Below are 25,747 nucleotides of genomic sequence, written 5' to 3'. Positions count from 1 at the left end.
TTTCCCTAGAGCAGGGCAACTGGCGTCCTGTTCCTTGACATCTCTCTGACAGACGAACCATCTTAGGACACCGGGGACTGGGCCGGATCCGTTTCTGTGCACTGATGTGTAACTGGAGCAGCAGCCCTGCTGTGGGTGCGTCGCTCCAAAATAAAGGCCCTCTTCCTCCGCTCACAACCAACCAGCCTGCTCAGTCTATCCTCCTTGCTTTCTGTCTCTCTGTCTCTCTCTCTCTCTTTCTTGTGGCTCGGTGGCAGAAGATGTGCCCTGCATGAAAAAAAGGTCTCGCGCTCAAACTCTTGCCGTGGATCCGTTGAAACGATCTGGGCTGAATACAGTCTTTAACTCGGGTTAAAGTTGCTTTCAGGTTGAGCGTTTTTGGGTTGCGCTCCACGGCGACCCAGAAGTAACGGAGCTACTGTTTATATTTGGGAAACTTTTCTGATGTACTTTATTGGAAGGGGAAACAATCATTTCCTTAATAACCATTTAAACAATTTATTTAACTAAAACACTAAAATTATAGCATATGTATCCATGTTTGTTAACTAAGGTGGTTAAACTTTTTTAAAAAACAACAACTTGGACTGAGTTTTAGCACACATGAAAAACTTAAACAAATCCTTACTTCCTGATGTATAAGCTTTGGACTATAATGTAACTTAAATAGAAGCCTATGTTTAGAAAGCATTTCCCTCCAAAAGCATTTTATTTTAAAAATCCATTTTAAATTTAAAAAAAATCCAATTTTTAGAAATCCAAATCTTAAAAAAAAATGCTTTAAATAAAAAAGAATCCATTTTTTTTGATATATATAAATATATATATATATATATATATATATATATATATATATATATTTAAACCGTTGATTTTTATGCTCCCTGCGTTGTGGCGACCGCAGCCTAGGTTCAAGGTGCCATTTGGTGATTAGATTATATATCTGAGTTTCTAACAATGCCTCTGACTACTAGTTGCTGGAAACAAGAGAGTGTTCTTGTGTTCGAATCCTGCGGGTTTCCCACTGGGCCACTGTGGGGACAGGATGCTAGACTAGTTGGGCCACTGGCCTGATGGATAGGTGCAACAGGGTGTGGGTCTGCGTCTTTCTTCACCCCCCAAAATATACATACAGTGGTGCCTCGCAAGACGAAAAGAATCCGTTCCGCGAGTCTCTTTGTCTAGCGTTTTTTTCGTCTTGCGAAGCAAGCCCATTGACGGATTAGCGCTATTAGCGGTTTAGCGGCTATTAGCGGCTATTAAAGGCTTAAGGGATTAGTGGATTAGCTGCTAAAAGGCTATTAGCAGCTTAGTGCCTTAGAAAAAGGGGGTGGGGAGCGAAAAAAAATCGCAGGAACTCGCAAGACATTTTCGTCTTGCGAAGCAAGCCTATAGGAAATTCGTTTTGCGAAGCACCTCCAAAACGGAAAACCCTTTCGTCTAGCGGGTTTTCCGTCTTGCGAGGCATTCGTCTTGCGGGGCACCACTGTATTATGGGAGCTCCACTTCACTTTGACCTACTGGTCCTCCTTAGGTCCATCTTCCCCTTCCAAATTCAGGAGTTGAAGCCCCAGAAGATCTTGGGGTGCAGCATGATATAAGCCCCCAGGTTGGAAGATGGTGGACTTTTAAGCAGAGATTGAATGGTAATCTGCCAGGGATTCTTTAGTTGTGATTTCTGCATTGCAGAGGATCGGGCTAGTCAGCTCTTGGGTTCCCTTCCAACTTCTATGACGTTCCTCCTCCACACTGGCGACAAGTCAAGCCCAGAAGTCAATGTTTTCCTATAACAAAGCGACACCAGGTACATGGAATAATAGAGTTCGTAGAACAGTAGAGCTGGAAGAGACTCCAAGCGTGATTTAGTCCAAACTCTAGCAATGCAGGAATCTTTTCCCGACGTGGGGCTCAAACCCACGGCCCTGAGTTTAACAGCCTCGGCCCAGTATACCTGAAGGAGCGTCTCCACTCCCATCATTCTGCCCAGACACTGAGGTCCAGCGCCAAGGGCCTTCTGGCAGTTCCCTCACTGCGAGAAGCAAAGCTACAGGGAACCAGGCAGAGGGCCTTCTCGGTGGTGGCACCCGCCACTAGATATCCACTAGATATCAAAGAGAAAAACAACTACTAGACTTTCAGAGGACATCTGAAGGCAGCCCTGTTCAGGGAAGTTTTTAATGTGTGACATTTTGATGTATTTTTAATCCTTGTTGGAAGCCGCCCAAAGTGGCTGGGGAAACCCAGCCCGATGGGCGGGATACAAATAATAAATTATTATTATAATAATATTATTAAGAGCCTGGTGTCTTTCCAACTGTGCCAGCTCTCGAGTGCAGGCATATATTTTATCCTTGTCGTTTAAAGATGGTGGGGTTTTTTTCCGCCCTGACCTAGCCGCTGTGATCCACGCGACGGTCACCCCCAGACTGGATTATTGTAACTCGCTCTACGTGGGGCTGCCCTTGAGACTGACCCAGAAACTCTAGCGGGTGCAGAATGCCGCGGCGAGACTCCTTACGGGGTCTTCGCTGCGAGATCACATTCATCCGGTGCTATACCAACTGCACTGGCTCCCAGTGGAGTACAGGATCAGGTTTAAGGTGCTGGTTTTAACCTTCAAAGCCCTATACGGCCTAGGACCCTCGTACCTACGGGACCGCCTCTCCTGGTATGCCCCACAGAGGAACTTACGGTCCTCAAGTAAAAACACCTTGGAGGTCCCAGGCCACAAGGAGGTTAGGCTGGCCTCAACTAGAGCCAGGGCTTTTTCGGCTGCAGCTCCAATCTGGTGGAACGCTCTGTCACAAGAGACAAGGGCCCTGCAGGACTTGAAATCTTTCCGCAGGGCCTGCAAGACAGAGCTGTTCCACCAGGCCTTTGGTCAGGGTGCAGCCTGACTCCCTCCTTTGGCAATCTTTACAAAACTTTAGTTTATGGTTGCCATCAATTTTGATTTTAATTAACTTTATAATGTTTTATAATGTTGCACCATTTTAGTGTTGATAGCCGCCCTGAGCCCGGCTTTGGCTGGGGAGGGCGGGATATAAATAATAATGATAATAATAATAATAATAATAATAATAATAATAATAATAATAATAATTTATAATTTAATTGCAAGACAAAACACAGAAGATAGGGAAAGCTTAGGAGCAAGAGCTTCCCAGGATATTTACATAAAAATAAAGGTCACGGGCAGCAATGCCCGCCCCCCCAAAACTGGACAGGCTATCTCCCTTTCCCCTTCTCCACCTTGGCTAGGACATAAACAGGCTGCTGGACCACCTGCTTCTGTTCATTATGGAAAAGGATCTGTTGTGTCCTGCCCTGGTCTCTGGCTGGCTTGGGCTGGGGTGGGGGGAGCAAGTTGCAGCAGCACTTATCTCTGTGGGAGACATTAAGAAAGCTGCCCTTTGAATCAAGAGCAGTTCTTAGGAAGGAAGAAAGGTGTTGAGTGTGGTGTGTGGGAGGCACAGGATTTCGTAGCCGTCCCCACTGCCACCTCCTGAGAGTTCAGGGTAGTCCTTGCATTGCAGGGGTGGCGCGGGTGGCGCTGTGTATTAAACCACAGAGCCTAGGACTTGCCGATCAGAAGGTCGTAGGATCGAATCCCCGCGACAGGGTGAGCTCCCGTTGCTCGGTCCCTGCTCCTGCCCACCTAGCAGTTCGAAAGCACGTCAAAGTGCAAGTAGATAAATAGGTACCACTCCAGCGGGAAGGCAAACGGCGTTTCTGTGCGCTGCTCTGGTTTGCCACATGACCCGGAAGCTGTACGCCGGCTCCCTCGGCCAGTAAAGCGAGATGAGCACCACAACCCCAGAGTCGGCCACGAGTGGACCTAATGGTCAAGGGTCCCTTTACCTTTACCCTGCCCATCTGGCTGGGCTTCCCCAGCCACTCTGGGCGGCTTCCAACAAAATATTAAAATACAGTAATGCATCAAACATTAAAAGCTTCCTTAAACAGGGCTGCCTTCAGATGCCTTCTAAAAGTCAGGTAGTTGTTTATTTCCTTGATATCTGATGGGAGGGCGTTCCACAGGGTGGGCGCCACCACTGAGAAGGCCCTCTGCCTTGTTCCGTATAGCTTTTCTTCTCGCAGTGAGGGAACCGCCAGAAGGCCCTCGGTGCTGGACCTCAGTGTCTGGGCAGAACGATGGAGGTGGAGACGCTCCTTCAGGTATACTGGGCCGAGGCCATTTAGGGCTTTAAAGGTCAGCACCAACACTTTGAATTGTGCTCGGAAACGTACTGGGAGCCAAGAGCAAGAGGCAACAGGAGGACCAAAGAAATGTGCATGCAGTGCAGGAGAGGAGAGGCCTTTCCTAAATCATAGGTAAAGGTGAAGGTACCCCTGCCCGTACGGGCCAGTCTTGACAGACTCTAGGGTTGTGCGCCCATCTCACTCAAGAGGCCGGGGGCCAGCGCTGTCCGGAGACACTTCCGGGTCACGTGGCCAGCGTGACATCGCTGCTCTGGCGAGCCAGAGCCGCACACGGAAACGCCGTTTACCTTCCCGCTAGTAAGCGGTCCCTATTTATCTACTTGCACCCGGGAGTGCTTTCGAACTGCTAGGTTGGCAGGCGCTGGTACCGAACAACAGGAGCGCACCCCGCCACGGGGATTCGAACCGCCGACCTTTCGATCGACAAGCCCTAGGCGCTGAGGCTTTTACCCACAGCGCCACCTGCGTCCCACGTTCCTAAATCATACCCAGCTCTTAAAACCTTGCTTCCTGTGTTCTGTTCTGTAGCTCAGGGGTCCTGTAGCTTTGCCCAGCCTTGTCCAGGTAAATTGCTAGCCCACCTGCCCGCATGTCTCTGTTTGGGGCATTTGTGGTGTACAACAGGGAGGGTGAGATGGAAGCCTTCAGAAAAGTTCCTGGTGTAGTTTCCTGGAAGCAATTCTTAACTCGCTGCAGGCGATTCTGCGAATGGCTAATATAGGCTTCTGCCAGAATCGCATGAAAAGCTGCCTGTGTCTCACAATAATACTTGATAAAAATATATATGTTCATTTAGATAGGTTCCTTTCTGTACACACATTTTCTCAGTAGGTGCGTAGCGTGCAGAGGTTGTGAAACTCTGCAAGCATTTGAATCAGGTGCGTAGCTAACATCAGTGGGCTTCTCCTCAGTCGATGTTAGTTATTTCTGCGTAGATCTCAATTAAAAAAACCATAACATGAGGCAATTTTAAAAGATCTGGTTGCGTGTATCCTAGAGAATATAAAAGCGAGGCATGGGGAGTGGTTTTCAGGTGAGTGGGAGATAGATACAGAGGAAGACATTCTTAATCGGAAAATCGAATGCAGGGTGAAAACTGGGAAAACTATAATTAGAAAACCACTTTGCTCTGCTTGCCCTGGAGAGTCCAGAATCTTCTTTTGAGGTTTCCAATCATGGCTAGGCGTCTTTTAGGAATGCCTTCCGCATAGAGAATATTCTGTTGCTGATCAAGGACTTAGACTTGGCATCCCCAGGATCTCAGCCTCCTGAGTGTGCATTTCTGAGACGCTCTTCTTTTCTCCCTCAGGATGATGAGGTCGTCCTTCAGTGCTCTGCCACCATCTTGAAGGAACAGCTGAAGTTATGTCTGTCTGCAGAAGGTTTCGGCAACCGGCTCTGTTTCCTAGAACCTACCTCCAATGCTCAGGTAACTTCTGGGGAAAGGGCAGCTGGGTAGGAAATATCTATACTGGTTTATCCCATGGTTGGAACGGTCGATAAGATGATCTGACCGGAGTTTGGTGGTTGCCGTCAGAGTCAGGGAAATTGTTATGCCAGACCTTATGACAGTGGCCTGGTATGATTTGTTTGAGTGTCCAAACTAATGGCTTCAGAATACCTCACAGGAAACAATTAGTAAAATAATAAATAATTAACCATGGATTGTTTTCTTTTTTTATTATTTAAATAATATTTATTCCAATTTTCACAAATACAATTTTTTTTTGAAAAAGACAAAATACAGTAGAGTAAGAGAAAAAAACAAAAATAAAAATTAAGAATACATAAAAAACCACCCCTCCACCCCACCAACAAGCGAAAAAACAAAAAACAAAAACATTTAAAAAAGAAACACTTCCATTTTTCAGAATTCCATCCTTTAATAACTTATTTCCTCGACCTCCTCCCACCTCCCTTTTGTATTCCAATTATTAATTAAGTCAGCAAATTCTTTCCATCTTTCACTGCTCACTCACTTATTTATCTTAATCCATTTAAACCTTATCCTCCCATCAACATCTAGAAAATTATCTATACTCCAATCTAATAACCATGGATTGTTTTCCAGCAACAAACCGTGATGTGAAGCCATGGTCTGTTGAAGGCTTATAAACCATGGCTTTTTTCATTGTCCTCTGGAGTCATGTCCAAACTCAGCAACCTTGCTAAACCTTGCTAGTTTGTCCACTCCAGATGCTTGCAGAGACTTTGGAGAAACAAGCCGCCACTCGCTTGCTTGCTTTTCTGCTTGATTATTCGTGGTTTGTTGACTAAACCATGATCAGAACAAACTAGGGGCATACCATTATGTGCAAACGTATCCACTGACTGCTAATAAGCTTCAAGAGAGTGAGAAAACCTTGGCGCAAAACTCTTGTGCTTTAAAGGCCACCCCAGAATCTGATGTCCATGGGTTTGTGTGGTTCCAGTTAATCATGGTCACTGGGATATGAGGGTGGGGGAATTATAGGGGGGAGCAGACTGAAAGGGCCTGTAAGAGCTGCTATGTGGGTGAAACCTGCCTAGTAATCTGGCAACCTCATCAAAGTCCCGGGTCTCTCTGCAGCTCTCCAACAGCAGCTGTTTACCCCAGCCGTAAAGTACTTCTGCACTGCCATTAAAGTGGGGTGTGCTTTGCAGTGCCCACCAAATTCACTAATTTGATATGGGAACCAAGGATTCAGAGATCACACTAAGGGTGGCCAAATTCTGTGCGTCTGCCATAAAATTTAGGGGACAAGCTGTGCCATAAATGACCATTTTAGTGATTAAGATTTAACTTATATATTGTAACTGCTGTTATGTCTGTATTGTGCCCGTTATACCCGGTTGCAAATTTAAATGTATCCCTATTGTGTTTTATGACTTCCCTGATATTGTATGTGAGCTGGAACTGGTCTGTGACCGAAATAATAAATTTATTATGATGATATGGGAACACTACGCACCCAAGTTTTGTTTTAAAAAAAACCAAGCAAACCTGTGTTTTCTACACACACAGAAAGTCCCTCCAGATCTGGCCATATGCTGCTTCAGCCTGGAACAGTCCTTGTCCGTACGAGCGCTTCAGGAAATGCTGGCAAACACGGTGGAGGTGGGTTCTGATGTAAGTACGGCTAACGTATCTTTGTGAGCACACAAAGACATCATGGCCCCATCAATGTTGGGGCAAGGGACTTTTTTCCAACCCGAGAGCCACATTGCCTCCTTCCAAGACAACCTTCCAGGGTCCACCGCATGCCAGCGGGTGGGCGGGGCCAGAGGCAAAAGGGGGTGGAGCAATGAAAGTAAACTCCGCCTCTGTACAGTAAAGGAGCTTCTGAATGTGCTCACACGCCCTCTTGTCCATGCAAGAGTCACAAGGACACATCCCACCCAGGGAAAGACTGAAAAGCAAGACCGGCGGTGTGTGTGGCTTGGAGAGAGTCCCAGGGGCCAGGTAGGGAGGTCTGGAGGGCCACGTATGATTCCCCGGGGGCCTGAGGTTCTTTACCCATGCTATACATATTGGACCTGAGTGTTCCCATGGGTGGGAGGGCCTTTGTCCTAGAATCTCCGCACACATTTTAGGATTCTGCCTGTGCCACAGAGCTATGCAGGAGTTTAGCCCCACTTGCAAAGGGTGGCAGGATCCAGGCCACTAGCAATGCAACGGAAGGGCTGTTACGTGTGCCCTCATTTCCCACCCACCCACCCCCTTGCACAATGGGTAACACTCGGGGCAAGAGGCCTAAACAGGACTATGGTGCCGTCCGGGTGCCTGGCCTCCCGATTCGCCCCACAACAGCCTCCAACTGGTTTCTAATATTACCTGGTTATGTGCTCTGTGGGTATGGTTAAGAAGACCCCCTGCATGCATGTTTGGGGACGGGGTGAGAGCCAGCCTGAGCCCCGTCCGCAATGGGAACACCTGGAGCAGGTATGTGTGGTTGCGGCGGGTGGGTGGCATCTCTGTGATGCTAGCTGAGGCGACCAAGGGCCTCCTGGTGTTGTGCTGTGCCCGCCTTGGCATGCGGTCTGAGTATCAAGCGTGGTTTATCTTCTCTTCCTCTTCTTTCCTTTGGCTTCTCAATTCTGCTGGCTGACCCTCTAGGGTGTTGACTTGGACAAGTGGGTAGGTGCCGACTTCGCTGCCGTGATCCCACCCACCCACCCATGCCCCTTCCTTTCTAAACCCTTTTCTCCCTGACCCTGTTTTGCTGTGTGCGCACACCCGTCTCCTCTTCCTCTTCCTGGGGGGTTCCCACCTCCCCTTGCTTAGCCAGGAGCAGGTGTGTGGGGCAGGACTTAGGAAAAACCAAGCGATCTGGGGTTTGGGTTGCAGGGTCCCACAAATCCCACTTCGCAGCCCTCTATCGGGCTCCCAGGACAAAGGACAGAATCTTCCTCCTTTTGACCACATGCAACAAATACCCAGCTCTCCTTCCCACTCCCCAAAGCAAATGGGTACCTTAAAAAAGCAAATGGATATGCCTCTATCCATTTCTATCCATGGGACCAATGCCCAGATACTAGGGTGGGCGATGAGCCAGCTTGCATCTTCTTTTACTAGCTTCAAACCTGTATCTCTAGCGACAGCCTTGACGTGCAGAAATTCAAGAGGCGAAGCTTTTCCCAACATGGCTGCCATGCGAAGGGGAAAAGGATTCGTTGCTTGATTTCTGTGGGTCAGGCTGCTGCGAAAGGCACGGAAGTGGGATCAGTAAATCCTTTTGCCGAGCATGAAGATGGAGGCCTCTGGCCAGAAAGGGTTTCTTGCATGAACAATCCGCTTCAAGGGGCTTCAAAACGAAGTTCCAAAAGTCCATGGAATTCTGCTGTAGATCAGCAGTAGAGCTTTGCATGCAGAAGGTGCCAAGTTCAAGGCCCGGGGTCTCGAGGTAGGGCTGGAGGTCCTTGCCTGAAAGCCCAGAGAGACTCTGCCAATCAGTGTAGACACTTACTGAGCCATGTCGGTCTGACTCGGTAGAAGACGGCTCCCTGTGTTCCTATTGTTACACCCTCGCCCATTCGATAGAGCTCAGGTACCGCTCCGTTTGAGCAGCAAGCGATTGTCTCCTTGCAAAACAAGCTTCTCTCCTCCTCCAAAGGAACTGTATTGTATTTCTGGTCCAAAGAGGGTGGCGTTCCCTAGCTAAACTATGGAACTTGCTCCCACTGACTCAGATGGCTTTGAAAGAGGATTAGGCCAAAGTCAAGGAGGAGAGGGCTATTGATGGCTTACTAGCCATGATGGCTGCGCTCTGCCTCCATAACAATGGCGACAAGCAATGCATCTGAATACCAGTTGCTGGAAACCACAGGGGAGAGGGCTTTTGTGCTTGGGGTCCCGCTTCCAGGCTTCCCCAAAAACACATCTGGTTTAGAACAGGATGCTGGACTAGGTGGACCTTTGACCTGACCTAGCAGGCTCTTCTTCTGTTCCTGTGAAAGTCTATACAGTCATACCTCATGCTATGTCCGCTTCATGTTACGTTCTTTCAGGTTACCGTATTTTTCGCACCATAGGACGCACCGGACAATAGGACGCACCTTGTTTTAGAGGGGGGAGAACAAGAAAAAAAAAATCTCCCCCTCTCTGCCCAGTGCCCCTTCAGCGAAGCGGCAGGAGGCGCTGCGCAGAGAGAGGGAGAATTTCCCCCCTCTTGTTTTCCCGCTCTAAAACAAGGTGCCGTTTAAGGTGCGTTCAGGCGGCTACCTGCACATCGACCCCTCTTGCTCTCCAGGCTTCAGGTTCCTTTCAACCTGCTCTTTGGGGCTGGCGGGGGGAAGCCCACCACCAGCACCAAAGAGCAGGTCAGAGAGCAGCGGAAAGGCGCAGCGGAGAGGCTCCTGCCATAGCCATGCGTCACCTCTCTAGCCGGGAGAGGGTCGCGGGGCTATGGCGTCTTCGCTCCATAGGACGCACACACATTTCCTCTTCATTTTTGAAGGGGAAAAAGTGCGTCCTATAGAGCGAAAAATACGGTAAGTCCCACGGCAACCCAGAAGTACCGGAAAGGGTTACTTCCAGGTTTCGCCGCTCGCACATGTGCAGACGCGCAAAATGACGCCATGCGCAGAAGAGGCAAATTGCAACCCGCAAGTGTTGCAGACGCGCCGCTACGGGTTGCGTTCCTTTCATGTTGAGAACGGGCCTCCGCAGCGGATCCCGTTTGCAACCAGAGGTGCCACTGTAGAGTTGTGCAAGGTTGGATAGCTCAGTTTTGGGAATCTCCTTCTAGGCGAGCGCTTAATGAGAGGCAAGCGGGGGTCTCTTGCCTTCCTCCCATGATTGAAACCAGGTGGAACCCCCTTTCCCTCTAAATAATTTCCCTTTCCCTCTCTCCTTCGAACTCCTCATCCCTTGAACCATCTCTCCAACACACTTCCTCTTCCACTAGACTTTTCCATCCTTGGCTGTGGTTACTCCTTCCTCAACCCAAACTCCTCCATCTTTTCCCTGTTCTCACTTCATTGCATGGTTCCTACATGTGAACAGGGAGAGGCTTGCACACTGGTGATGGAGCACAGTATGTCAAAACTAGTGTGGTTCGCTTCCAGTTGTCCTCTTCCTTCAAGCACTCATCTTGATTTCTGTGCATCCACTGTTTATTGGGTGTTTATTCTGAATTGTTTGGAGGGAGGAGAGCATCATGTCTAGGGGGTGGGGCGGAATTCTCTTCTCCCTTGAAGGTGGACCTTCACGCTTTCTGAAACCATGTTTGAAATAAAACACAGGTGTCCTTGGAAAGTAACACTTCTCTGAATTTTGCAACGCGGCTCTCTATTTAGGTCAGGGTTTGTAAACCTGGTTCCTACCGCCCACTAGTGGGTGTTTCAGGATTCTAGGTGGGCAGTAGGGGGGTTCTACAGCACAAGTTGAATCCTCCTTCCATCCAGCACTGGTGGGCGGTAAGGAAATTTTTGCCATCAAAAAAGATGCATTAGTGGGCGGTAGGTATACAAAGGTCGACTACCCCTGATTTAGGTAATGTGTGCAAAAATGCATACTCCATGCTAGAGTGTGCATAAAGCGTACATATATTGGTGAAAATAGCGTGCAAAAATTCACTGTATACTAGGGGGAAGTAGTTTTGCCAACGAATGTGCAAGTTAGGCAAAATTGCCTACAAAATTGTGTGTGTTAAGGAAAAGCCACACTGAATTATGGTGAATTTTTGTGTGGACGTTAAAAACAGTTTCAAAACCAGATGTGGAGTGGTGAACTTGGGACTGGAAAAATGAGAACCCAAGAGGAACAAAAACGGACACATTTACCAGTTTCCCTAATCACATCAAGCAATGGTTGTCCTACACTTCCCGGTGCGTTTTTCTGCCACCTCCCTTACCACAAACCAACCAACCCTGACTCCTTATTTATTTGCTTTTAGAAGTGGCTTTTTTGCACAGGGGCACCAAATCCACTTTAATCGTGTGGCCTGAATTTTGCCGGCGTGCAGTTGCCGAGGTGTTTTGCACTGTGAGATGAACCAAGTTGCTGGGATCTTGTTGTGTTTGATCTTACAAGACAAGATGGAGCCACGACGGGCAGTGGGCCTACTCCCCATCCCACCCTCCTGCGATGCCTTGTATTCTTTGCCCCCACCCTTGCTCCGCAAAATGTTGGCCGTGCCCCTCCCTCCCTGGTGAGAGCGCTGCTTAGGAAACAGCGACTGCCGCCACAGTGGGTTGCAACATTCTTCTACCAGCAACTAGGTTCCCATGATCTCAGAATGCAGGCTGCCCTAACAGTGATCATGTGACCTCCGCAGGGGATTATGGGGAAACATCCATGAGGCATTGGCTGTGCGCCACCTACATGGGTCGTGCCATACCATGCGACATGCTCCCTGCCTGATATATTGGGTTAAAATGGGATAACGCCCAGTATTGCTGCTTTGAGCTAAATTTAACAGGAAGTTGGGCTCCCTGTCTTCTGGGGTTGGGTATACAGTCCAAACAAAGCTCTATAGACGCATGAGCTGCAGTAATTAAAACTGCTCAGTAACCATTACATGTGCTGTACAGTGGTGCCCCGCAAGATGAATGCCTCGCAAGACGGAAAACCCGCAAGACGAAAGGGTTTTCCGTTTGCAGAGGCGCTTTGCAAGACGAATTTCCCTATGGGCTTGCTTCGCAAGACGAAAAATGACGGAAAAAAATGAATTTTCCCCCCGCTCCAGAAGCCCTTTTCCTGAAGCTCTAAGCTGCTAAAAGCATTTTAGCAGCAAAACCGCTAATCCCCCAAGCCTTAAAAAGCCATTTTTAGCCCTTAAATTGTCAATAGCGCTACTCCGTCAATGGGCTTGCTTCGCAAGACGAAAAAACCGCAAGACGAAAAGACCCGCGGAACGGATTCTTTTTGTCTTGCGAGGCACCACTGTAATCACATGGTTTTTAAGGCCCAGGTCGTTAAAGTCCATGCCACAGCAATACAGACCTGCTGTAGCGATCGCACAGCGGTTGTTCCCAAATTGTGCATGATTTCGGATCCCTGCAGGACGTAAATTGATGAAATAATGAGCGTTTCCTGTAAGGTCCCGGACATGCCTCTCTTTAAGTCATTCTATGCGTGACTGTGTGTCTTCATTCGGGGTGAAGATATGGTTTAGTCCACACCTGTTGCAGAGACACACCAGCACGGTCCGTCCTCGGTTGCTGTCACCTGGTGTGTCCATCTATATATGGGGTGCAGTGAACGACCCTCCTCTGAGAGTTGCCCGTTTTGCTGCATCTTGAAGTTTGCGATTGGGGAGGCAAGATCGAAGCATCACAGGCCCTTCCCTGGAAAACCAAGCTGTTACTGTATTTGAGTATGACTTAAAACTGATGGCATTCGCTCTTCTTACAAACCCAAGAGTCAATCTTTTTTTTAATTTTTTTTAATTAATATTTTATTAAGATTTTCCACAACGTTACAGAAAAAAAAGAAAAATACAAAAATAACAAAGAAAAACAACTCAATTTTTCATAACATATCTTGCATTTGCTTGTTTCCCGGACCTCCCCACACCTCCCCTCTTTGTATTCCAATTCAATTTATTTATTCAGCAAATCCTTTCCCTCTTTACTTTATCCTTATCTTGATCTTAATATATTATGCCTTTAAATTTTCACCTGTTAACATTCCGTTTTTGCATATTCCTTCGTACTGTTGTTACTAAAAACCCCTTAACCTCAATCCAACGTCATTCTAACATTCATTAATCTTATAATATTTCTGTAAGTAGTCTTTAAATTTCTTCCAATCTTCCTCCACCAACTCTTCTCCCTGGTTTCGGATTCTGCCCCAAGAGTCAATCTTTTCTGCTGCAAGAGAAATTGTGCCTCCAATTTTAATTCAGAATGGGAAAACGGTGCTCTCTGGCCATCAGAAACAGTGCCATCCCAAATGATGGCCTAGTTATTCACGACCTGCTACAATATGACCTTTGCCCTGATGATAGCAAATAAATGCAGTGCTTTTTTCTGGGGGGTACACATACCCCAAAACATTTTGTGAATCTTTGTCCTTTTGTCCATTTCCTGTATTTATTTTTCCTGATTTGAGCTATAAAATGCTGATTTTCTGGAGTCAAAATGAGAGTACCCCTAAGCATTTATTTTTAGGAAAAAAAGCACTGTATAAATACACATTGCCGCAATGTGAGTCATGCAATAATGAACGTATATATATATGTGTGTGTGTGTGTGTGTACAATATATGTGCAATAATAATATGACCTGTGAACCTAGGGTCATTTATACTGCAGATATATACAACAGCAACTATGGCTATAAATAACATAGCAAAGGGGTCTATGTCATTACTAACATATTTACAGCAGCAAGCAACCTATAAAAGGGATGACTGTATATATTATTGTGGTGTGGCCCATTATATATTGATTATGGGCTCCATCGTTAAGAGCCGACTTGTTGAAGTGGGTGCCCATGCCTAATTTAGATTCATTCCTCTCAATGGAATGAAAACTTAACGGGATACAACCCTATATAGATATATAGGTATGAACTGCAGTAAGAACGGCTATTGTTTTTTAATCACGACAAAAACAGATGCCAGGGAAATGCCAGATCCGTTGTAATGCCTCGCAACGGTGGCGTTGACGCATGTATGGTGGACGCAAGCCTTTTCCTTGGCTCAGCTGCATATATATATATATATATATATATATGCTTTCGTAGATTTTCACGGGTACAGGAATGCAGGTTTTGGTGTCCTCGGGTGTCTTCCCGTGTAAAAGTTGGGGTGTCTAGGCGACGTTTCGACGAGGTCTCACTCGTCATCTTCAGGCTGGTGCTTTCGGCTTCTTGTTACTGGAACAGAGCAGGATCTTAGTGTTTGAGTTCCTATAAATACTGTTGAGGAGGTGTGGTGTATAGCCTCCAATGTTCTGGGCAGAGAGGAGGTTCCCAGGCTAGTGTGCCTTTTCTTCTTTTGTTCCTTAATTACTTGAGGGATATCTTGAGTGATTTCTTGAGTGATTTCCTGAATCCCACTTAGGTGGGTCATTAGGTGTGGATTAGTTGCTAAAGCCTTCGTGTCTTGACCTCTTGAACTTTGTGAAGAGTTTTTCTGAGAAGATGGCTGTACTGCACTTGGTTGTGCTCTGGCTTGGCTTCGTGTATAGGGGCGAGCTGTGGTTTTGTGGCCTGTGCCAGCCAGATCTGTGTAGGGATTGCAGGGGGGTGCAGCATCCGGAGGTGCCACCCTGGTTTGGCTACTGGATGGTGTCTGTAATTTATCTGTGGAGAGGGTCTGGGTTTGGGTCTGGTGTGGTTGATTGGTGATGGCGTTCTGTGTGCCTCTGGATCTGGTGTCAGATTTTGTGGGGAGGGCTAATTTCCAGATGTCTGGCAAGCGGGATGTGTCGTCACGCTTGTTCATGTTGTGAGGGTGTTTCTCTATCTCGATGGCTTCCATGATTATTCTCTTGTGGTGATGTTCCATGTTAAAGAGCAATTTGGAATCTGCAAAATTAATTTCGTGTCCTGTTTCTTTCATGTGTTGGAAAAGAGAGGAAGTTTTTTCTTCTTTTTTGACGGCATTCTTGTGTTCTGCGATACGTGCATTTATTCGTCTGTTTGTTTGTCCAATGTACGTGGCTGGGCAGACTTTGCAGGGTATTTCATAGACCCCTTGGTTTTCCAACTGAATTTTATCCTTGGGGTTTCTGAGGATAACTTCCTCTCTTTTCCAACACATGAAAGAAACAGGACACGAAATTAATTTTGCAGATTCCAAATTGCTCTTTAACATGGAACATCACCACAAGAGAATAATCATGGAAGCCATCGAGATAGAGAAACACCCTCACAACATGAACAAGCGTGACGACACATCCCGCTTGCCAGACATCTGGAAATTAGCCCTCCCCACAAAATCTGACACCAGATCCAGAGGCACACAGAACGCCATCACCAATCAACCACACCAGACCCAAACCCAGACCCTCTCCACAGATAAATTACAGACACCATCCAGTAGCCAAACCAGGGTGGCACCTCCGGATGCTGCACCCCCCTGCAATCCCTACACAGATCTGGCTGGCACAGGCCACAAAACCACAGCTCGCCCCTATACACGAAGCCAAGCCAGAGCACAACCAAGTGCAGTACAGCCATCTTCTCAGAAAAACTCTTCACAAAGTTCAAGAGGTCAAGACACGAAGGCTTTAGCAACTAATCCACACCTAATGACCCACCTAAGTGGGATTCAGGAAATCACTCAAGAAATCACTCAAGATATCCCTCAAGTAATTAAGGAACAAAAGAAGAAAAGGCACACTAGCCTGGGAACCTCCTCTCTGCCCAGAACATTGGAGGCTATACACCACACCTCCTCAACAGTATTTATAGGAACTCAAACACTGAGATCCTGCTCTGTTCCAGTAACAAGAAGCCGAAAGCACCAGCCTGAAGATGACGAGTGAGACCTCGTCGAAACGTCGCCTAGACACCCCAACTTTTACACGGGAAGACACCCGAGGACACCAAAACCTGCATATATATATATATATATATATATATATATATATAATGAGAAGAGTCTTTGCAAATGGCAGCCACCACCTAAGTATGGCAAGCAAATCCTACGGACAGTGGATGCAACTCTGCCTTGCTCCCCGCTGGGTCCCTTTGGAAGAAATGGCTCTGAAGAAATTATTCAGTGCTGGAAATCTCTTCAGGAGAAAAATGGGTTCTTCATGTGGGGATAGATTGTGGGGGACAAAGCGGTGTTTTACTGTGGTGTGGGCAGAGCCATGTGGTAAGCTGATTGTCGCACTGCCCTGCTGAGGAGAATTTTACCTCACGTCAAGTGCAATTGTGTGGTAAAATTCCTGGTTCAAACAGGTCCTCTGTGTCCACCCATTCTCCAGGTCATTCCATAATTTTCCTGGCCTGCTTTTTGACATCTTCTATGTAATAATAATAATAATAATAATAATAATAATAATAGTTGTGCGGTAAAATTCCTGGTTCAAACAGGTCCTCTGTGTCCACCCATTCTCCAGGTCATTCATTCCATAATTTTCCTGGCCTGCTTTTTGCTGGTTTCTATGTGTGTTTTTTTTGTAATAATAATAATAATAATAATAATAATAATAATAATAATAATAGTTGTGCAGTAAAATTCCTGGTTCAAACAGGTCCTTTGTGTCCACCCATTCTCCAGGTGATTCCATAATTTTCGTGGCCTGCTTTTTGCCATTTTCTATGTTTTTTAATAATAATAATAATAATAATTATTATTATTATTATTATTATTATTATTATTATTATTATTATTATTATTATTATTTTACTGCACAACTGGTTGTTGTTGTTGTTGTTGTTATTATTAATATTATTATTATTAATCCCCCACCCATCTGGGTGTAAAAGCTGAGACATGGAGCATGTTTGCTTGGATGAAATGGGAGTTGTTTTCACGACGCCGTTTTCAGGAGTTAGGCCTTGGGCAAGACTTCCATTTCTTGCTTTCTGTTTTGCCAAGCTCTGGGACCCAGTGAGCCACTTTGGAGTGCATTCCAGTAGGCCCTTTGGGAATCCCTGGCCAGCTTGGGGCACCAGCTGGGGCTGATGGGAATTGTAGTCCAAAACACCTGGGAAGCCCCAGGTTGGTCAAGGCCGCCTTAAGGAAAGGTGTCAACAACTTGCATTTGCTATGGGGTGGGGATGAGGGTGCTCTGGGTGGGATTGTCCAGTTCACAGACTGACTTGGCTTTCTCTTTCGCCCTGTCACCCCCACCCTAGTCTTCTCAAGGTGGCGGACATCGGACACTCCTGTACGGACACGCCATTCTTCTCCGGCATTCCCACAGCGCCATGGTAAGGAGGAGGAGGAATTGGGGAAAGTTCTGTGTCTCGAAGAAGCGGAAGACAGAAACCAGGAAAGCTCAAGAGCTCAGTCCAGCGTTGGCCGACTCCAAAGGCCAGTGGAGCAGGGAAGACGCAGCTGCTCCTCAGCCATTTTGTGTTCCACATCCCTGTCCCTGAGCCAAGCAGATTTATTTTCAAGCGTGTGTCATGTGTTTCCCTCCCGGGATGCAGAAATCGCCAGGAATCCCGATCGGGGTTTTAGGAGGTGGGCACATTTCTCGGCCAAGAAGGTGTCAAACGTCGAAAAGGCTGAGCTGCGTTCTGGAGGACAGATATAAGATCTAAGTCAAGAAGCTGAGGTCACCCAGGGTTGGGTAGTGCCGGCTGCAATTTCCTTCTGTGTCAACATTCCTAGGAGAGCTGTGTGTTTGTGTGTGTGTGTGTGTGTGTGTAGAGCTGGGCCTTGAATGGTCATCCTTGAAATCGAGTGTGTATTCGCTTGCCACTTCTGATTTACTGCTGGAATTGTTCCTTGAAGTGACCTTACGTGCTTGAAGCAAGGGGAAGATCTTGTAGGACTCCAACTCCCATCAATTTCCAGTTAATGATCGGGGAATGATGGTCGCAGTTCCCCATTCCTGCTTTGTTATTGCTATGGTTGTTATTAATTAACAACCTGGCATGCCAAAATGACTTCTAAGCTGTTCGCAACCGTAGAACCAACCTGCAATTAAAACACACAATCACCTTCTTGTTGTTGTTGTTGTTTAGTCGTTTAGTCGTGTCCGACTCTTCGTCACCCCCTGGACCAGAGCACACCAGGCACTCCTGTCCTCCACTGCCTCCCGCAGTTTGGTCAGACTCATGCTGGTAGCTTAGAGAACACTGTCCCACCATCTCGTCCTCTGTCGTCCCCTTCTCCTTGTGCCCTCCATCTTTCCCAACATCAGGGTCTTTTCCAGGGAGTCTTCTCTTCTCATGAGGTGGCCAAAGTCTTGGAGCCTCAGCTTCAGGATCTGTCCTTCCAATGAGCACTCAGGGCTGATTTCCTTAAGAATGGATAGGTTTGATCTTCTTGCAGTCCATGGGACTCTCAAGAGTCTCATCCAGCACCATAATTCAAAAGCATCAATTCTATTGCTATGGTTTTATTAATTAATTAATTAATTAATATACAGTCATGATGTGCCAAAATGTCTTCTAAGCTGTTAGCAACCATAGAACCAACCCGCAATTAAAACACACAGTCACCTTAGAGCATCCTTAATTAAAATATACAACGAGGCCATCTTGGCCTTGTGTGGGTCAGCAGCAAGCAGCTCCTCATTGCATTAGGTGTGACCTCTTGTTTTCGGCAGCCCATGCTCTCTGCACTACAAGCAACTCATACGGGGGTCGTGTTTTTGGTTGCTGTGCATGTGCTGATCGCCCACGAGTCGGGAGTTGCCTGTACAGTGGTACCCCGGGTTACATGCACTTCAGGTTACATACGCTTCAGGTTACAGACTCTGCTAACCCAGAAATAGTGCTTCAGGTTAAGAACTTTGCTTCAGGATGAGAACAGAAATTGTGCTCCGGCGGCGCGGCGGCAGCAGGAGGCCCCATTAGCTAAAGTGGTGCTTCAGGTTAAGAACAGTTTCAGGTTAAGAACAGACCTCTGGAACGAATTAAGTACTTAACCCGAGGTACCACTGTACTTCCTTTGGTTAAGTGCAAGAAAGGCTTTTACACTCGCCAGAAGTTCTGCTCTCCTCTCGCCAGTCCTGGAAGGATCCTTTTAAAAAGTCCCATATGCTCAGAGACTTTGCGCCTGTTCATTGGGGGATACAGGAAGCCCAGAGCACTTGTTCTTTAGATGTCCTTTTTATGAAGAGGCATGTAGTGAGACCATTGATCCCCTGCTGGTGAGGCTCGCTGACCTCCCGGAAAAGCAAAAACTTGACCTTTTCCTGTTAGGCAAAGATCAGAAGACGACCCGGATGGTCGCCAGATTCTGTGTACAGATTTGTAGGCGCAGAGCAACCCCCAACCCAAACTAGTTCATTAAGAAAATTCCCAAACTCGGTTCCATGGGCGACTCTGGGTCATCTCTCTGTGGTAGCTTATCTTAAAGTTTTAAGTGTCTATACGCTTATCGCATTTATAAATTTTAAATTTATTGTTGCACATTGTTTTAAATGTTTGCTTTCCTTCTGGGATTGTACCCCCAGGTGTGTTTTATAAGCTGGTCTCCGACCGTAATAAATTATCTATCATCTATCTATCTATCTATCTATCTATCTATCTATCTATCTATCATCTATCTATCATCTATCTATCTATCATCTATCTATCTATCTATCTATCTATCTATCATCTATCTATCTATCTATCTATCTATCTATCTATCTATATCTATCATCTATCTATCTATCATCTATCTATCTATCTATCTATCTATCTATCTATCTATCTATCTATCTATCATCTATCTATCTATCTATCTATCTATCATCTATATCTATCTATCTATCTATCTATCTATCTATCTATCTATCTATCTATCATCTATCTATCTATCTATCTATATCTATCATCTATCTATCTATCTATCTATCTATCTATCTATCATCTATCTATCTATCAATCATCTATCTATCTATCTATCTATCTATCTATCTATCTATCATCTATCTATCTATCTATCTATATCTATCTATCTATCTATCATCTATCTATCATCTATCTATCTATCTATCTATCTATCTATCTATCTATCTAATCTATCTATCATCTATCTATCTATCTATCTATCTATCTATCTATCAGCTACTTCCTTTGGTGCAAAAGATTATGGCCACACATCTATCTGCGTGCATTTATAAAGTTACATTTTAAAGCTGCAATTTAAGGTGCAGAAACCAGGGTGGTTGTTCTCCCTACACGCACACGCACGCGCGCGCACGCACGCACACACACACACACACAAAACCACACTTGAGGTTAAGAACTTCAGAGAACGTTTCTTGATCTTCTTTCCTTTCCGATTTGTAGTATTTGAGCTGCCTAACCACATCCCGCTCCCTGACGGATAAACTTGCCTTTGACGTGGGCCTTCAGGAGGATGCAACAGGTATGTGATTTTGCACCCCAAGGAATTGCCACCTTGCGGGTGTTTTTGCTTGCAGCGGGGAAGAGGAGGAGAATATTCCTAGCTCATTCTACATTCCAGGCACCGTTCAGTGGCAATAGGACTGTGTTGAGTCTCAGAGGAGTAAATTCCCACTCAGTGCAGACACAGAACAAAACAAATCTGCATGCAAACAACTGAAATTCTGTGCTGGTGGTGCGGAATAATTCTGTGACCTGGCTACATGATGCAAATTGAGCAGCTTTTAATGAAATGTTATTGGGCCAAAGCGAAACATAAATTATGCAAGCTGCTCAGATTGTATATTTTATGTTGCACATTTGCCCAATGAAATCTCATCAATAAAACAAGTACAAATCTGCAAATAAGCTTAATACATCAAAGGGACGCAGGTGGCGCTGTGGTCTAAACTACTGAGCCTAGGGCTTGCCAATCAGAAGGTCGGCGGTTCTAATCCCCACAATGGGGTGAGCTTCCGTTGCTCGGTCCCAGCTCCTGCCAACCTAGCAGTTTGAAAGCATGAAGTGCAAGTAGATAAATAGGTACCATTCTGGCGGGAAGGTAAACGGCATTTCTGGCCACATGCTGGCCACATGACCTGGAAAAACTGTCTGCAGACAAACGTTGGCTCCTTTGGCCAGTAAAGCGAGATGAGCACCGCAACCCCAGAGTCATTCGCGGCTGGACTTAACTGTTAGGGGTCCTTTACCTTTACATTTTTACATCAAGTATAGCTGGATCGCCCCCTCAGGGAAAACCTAGGTCAGTGGTTCCCAAACTTTTTCTGGCCACCCCACCCTTTCCCCATAAACTCATTCCCTGTGCCCTTTACCCTAGCCTATAAAATCATGCGGAATAGCAGTTTGCATGACCCGCTTAGGTAGATAATAACACAATCAAATTCAAAGCCGTAACAATTAATTGCACGTTTATTCAAAATCCAGTTAAAACTATTCGGTTTAATTGATGAACTTGATCTATGGATGCCAGCTTTTCATAGTAATTGCCCCCTCCAGCTCCTCCCTGCTGCCCCCTGCCTCTTAGTACCCCCCCTAGGTAATGCCACCACCTCCCAGGGGGCAGTAATGCTCACTTTGGGAATCACTGACTCAGGTGAACAGATGAGTCTCAAGCAGCCCACCTAAATGCCGATACTGTAGGTGCCTGTCTGATGTGACTCCAGAGCAATTAAATGAACATAGCTAGTTTCTCGTAGACGTCTACCCACAATCTCTCTCACCACTAGGGGAAGCCTGTTGGTGGACCATCCATCCTGCCTCCAAGCAGCGATCGGAAGGGGAGAAGGTGCGAGTGGGTGATGACCTCATCCTCGTCAGTGTCTCCTCTGAGCGGTACCTGGTGAGTGAATGTGTGTGTGTGTGTGTGTCTGTCTGTCTGTCTGTCTGTGGGAGGACGTGCCTCCTCTTCTCTCTAAACCACTGAGTCTCTTGGGCTTGCCGATCAGAAGGTCAGATACCTGAAGGAGCGTCTCCACCCCCATCGTTCTACCTGGACACTGAGGTCCAGCGCCGAGGGCCCTCTGGCGGTTCCCTCGCTGCGAGAAGCCAAGTTACAGGGAACCAGGCAGAGGGCCTTCTCGGTGGTGGCACCCGCCCTGTGGAACACCCTCCCACCAGCTGTCAAAGAGAAAAATAACTACCAAACTTTTAGAAGACATCTGAAGGCAGCCATGTTTAGGGAAGCTTTTAATGTTGAATAGGTTATTGTATTTTAGTGTTTTGTTGGAAGCCGCCCAGAGTGGCTGGGGAAACCCAGCCAGATGGGCGGGGTATAAATAATAAATTATTATTATTATCATTACTTCCAACACTACAATTCTATGATTCCATGAATCCGTGGGGACTATTAAGCCCTTGATTTCACTCCCCGCCCGCTTTGTTTCTTCTACTCTTCTATGTCTCAACAATGTCCTTGTTCTCCCCCAGCACCTGTCTACAGCCAGTGGAGAGCTCCAGGCAGATGCCTCCTTCATGCAAACACTCTGGAACATGAACCCCATCTGCTCAGGCTGCGAGGAAGGTATTTGATTCCTTGGGGTGTGGTTTGAGGTCACATGATGCATCCACCTTGCTGAAGCTAAGCAGGTCCCGGTGTGGTCAGTGCCTAGATGGCAGACCACCGAGGAACCCAATTCCTTATTGCATTTGGATGGAGGTGACAAGGCCATTCGCACAAACCTACCAAATTCAAAACCTCTTGGAACAATGCACAGTTGCGCCTTGCAATTCACGCTGCTCCGAATTTTGTGATGCAGTTTTCCAGCCCAGAAAAGGTGCACGTGAGGGGGAAATGTGAATGGAATTGCATATGTTAGCGAAAACGGCACACAAAAAGTTATGTTACGTTAGGGAAGATTGCTTACAAAAAGAATGCGTATTAGTAGAAACTGCATACTGGAACGCTGATGAATTTCCACGAGGGCTTTTGAAAAATAAATAAATTGTAAGCTAATGTGGAAGTGCAGAGAACTAAGCACAACATTGGAAAATTGAGAAATGGAGAGAACAGAATTTATCCAGTCCCTACCTGTGTGACAGGACTATGGTAAGACTTACTCAGGCCACATTCACACAATACATTTGCTGTTGTTGTTTAGTCGTTTAGTCGTGTCTGACTCTTCGTGACCCCATGGACCAGAGCACGCCAGGCACTTCTGTCCTCCACTGCCTCCCGCATTTTGATCAAACTCATGCTGGTAGCTTCGAGAACACTGTCCAACCATCTCGTCCTCTGTCGTCCCCTTCTCCTTGTGCCCTCCATCTTTCCCAACATCAGGGTCTTTTCCAGGGAGTCTTCTCTTCTCATGAGGTGGCCAAAGTCTTGGAGCCTCAGCTTCAGGATCTGTCCTTCCAATGAGCACTCAGGGCTGATTTCCTTAAGAATGGAGAGGTTTGATCTTCTTGCATGGGACTCTCAAGAGTCTCCTCCAGCACCAGAATTCAAAAGCATCCATTCTTCGGCAATCAGCCTTCTTTATGGTCCAGCTCTCACTTCCATACATCACTACTGGGAAAACCATAGCTTTTACTATACAGACCTTTGTTGGCAAGGTGATGTATCTACTTTCTAGTAGAGACACACAATACATGGCTCCTCCCAAAGAATTATGGGAGCTGTATTGTGTTTATCATCACTGAGAGCTCTTAGGAGACCCCTATCCCCCCGCACAGGAGGACTTTGGATTTGATATCCCGCTTTATCACACCCCGAAGGAGTCTCAAAGCGGCTAACATTCTCCTTTCCCTTCCTCCCCCACAACAAACACTCTGTGAGGTGAGTGAGGCTGAGAGACTTCAGAGAAGTGTGACTGGCCCAAGGTCACCCAGCAGCTGCATGTGGAGGAGCGGGGAAGCGAACCCGGTTCACCAGATTACGAGGCTACCGCTCTTAACCACTACACCACACTGGCTCCCACAGAGCTATAAGCACACAGTGGTTTAACAGTGAACTCTGGGAATTATAGCGCTGGCAGAGGATGTTAGGATATTTCCGTTCCACCTTAAAAGGGAGCAGGATGTTTGTGTCACAGCCTGCGTATTTCCTGTTTCACAGGATGTTTCTGTTGTGTCTTTGTTTTCGTTTCCCTCTCTATTCCGGAACAATGAAGCAGGCAGTCATGTTTTTCTTTGTTCTGATCAACGCAGAAATAAACTTGTAAATAATGCTCTCCTGAGTGCATCTTTCGCTGTGCATTATCTGCTGATAAGAGCGTGCATCGGCTCTGGAATGTGGCAAGCTATTTCTGGAGCTCCTGTCGCTAATTGCTGATACTGCGTGTCTACGGGAGATCGATGGACGTCCGGAGACGACGTGGAGTCATGATGGACTTTGTCTCCCTGGCAGTATCCCAACAGAGGAACAGGGGCCTCTTGACAACTCTTGGCGCCCTTAAACAACTACAGCTCCCAGAATTATTTTCGGGAAGCCATGACGGTTTAAAGTGGCACCATAGCTCTTCAAATGTATGGAGGGAATGTGGCTTGAGATGACGCAAGCAAAGACAATGTACATCATGCATTTTCTTTTCTTTCTTTTTTTCTCCATTTTTTTTATTGATTTTCCAGAGTTTTAAACAAGCAAACAAAGAAACCAATCTTGATCCAATCTTGGTGACATTGTTAAATGACCTCGTCAAATCCCCCTGGCTGAGTTTCATTGTATATCATTGTAACAGTTTTCCAAAACCAATTTTCTCATAAAATTAAATTAGTCACTTAACATCTTTCTTCCTTTTCATTTTAACTTTAAACATATTATTCTCTAACATCACATATTTAAATCCTAAGTCTATCTGGTATTTGCAAGTTTTTTCCAATTAAGTTATCTTAGCATATTTAACTACCGTATTTTTTGCTCTATAAGACTCACTTTTTCCCTCCTAAAAAGCAAGGGGAAATGTGTGTTCATCTTAAGGAGCGAATGCAGGCTGCGCAGCTATCCCAGAAGCCAGAACAGCAAGAGGGATTGCTGCTTTCGCTGCACAGCAATCCCTCTTGCTGTTCTGGCTTCTGAGATTCAGAATATTTTTTCCCTTGTTTTCCTCCTCCCAAAACTAGGTGCGTCTTGTAGTCTGGTGCGTCTTATAGAGCGAAAAATACTGTAAATAGTCTTTGAATTTCGCCCATTCCTCCTGGTACTCCTCCTCCTTCTGGTCACGGACTCTTCCAGCTCTGAAAAGTCCATCATCTCCATCTGCCATTCCTCCACTGTTGGGACTTCTTGTGTTTTCTAGTTCTTAGTAACAAAATTCTAGCTGCAGTCATGGCATACAAAAACAATCTAACATCTTTCTTGTGCAATTCCATGTGCACTCCAATGTACTAGTTTCCTCGGTCTGCTTGTGATCCCACGCTCTCTAATCCCTATTTTTTTGGGTGGTCCACGCAGGGTATGTGACCGGAGGCCACGTTATGCGCCTCTTCCACGGCCATATGGATGAATGCCTCACCATCTCCACCACGGACCAGAACGAAGAGCAGCGCAGGTGGGCATACTGTGTGGGGGTTGTCAGCATAAAGGTGGCACTTTAAAGAGCAAGGGGGGCAAAAGAAAGGGAGGGGGGGA

General features: G+C 46.3%; 1 protein-coding gene across 5 annotated transcripts in view; it reads left to right on the top strand.

The window, feature by feature from the left end:
• The window catches only part of RYR1 (ryanodine receptor 1), a 225,696-nt gene that overhangs the window by 32,009 nt on the left and 167,940 nt on the right, over positions 1-25,747 (top strand). For all 5 annotated transcript variants that reach the window (XM_083454661.1, XM_083454659.1, XM_083454660.1 and 2 more), the window contains exons 2-8: positions 5,534-5,653; positions 7,229-7,333; positions 17,467-17,541; positions 20,566-20,644; positions 21,909-22,021; positions 22,609-22,702; positions 25,571-25,667. In XM_083454661.1, coding sequence (XP_083310787.1) covers positions 5,534-5,653; positions 7,229-7,333; positions 17,467-17,541; positions 20,566-20,644; positions 21,909-22,021; positions 22,609-22,702; positions 25,571-25,667 — 683 coding nt within the window. The remainder of the gene's footprint in view (positions 1-5,533; positions 5,654-7,228; positions 7,334-17,466; positions 17,542-20,565; positions 20,645-21,908; positions 22,022-22,608; positions 22,703-25,570; positions 25,668-25,747) is intronic.

This window comes from Podarcis tiliguerta (assembly GCF_965153285.1).
Source record: "Podarcis tiliguerta genome assembly, chromosome: 8".
In the NCBI taxonomy this organism is placed as follows: domain Eukaryota; kingdom Metazoa; phylum Chordata; class Lepidosauria; order Squamata; family Lacertidae; genus Podarcis; species Podarcis tiliguerta.
Note: the sequence above shows the minus strand (reverse complement) of the source record. Positions and strands in the feature narration are given on the sequence as shown.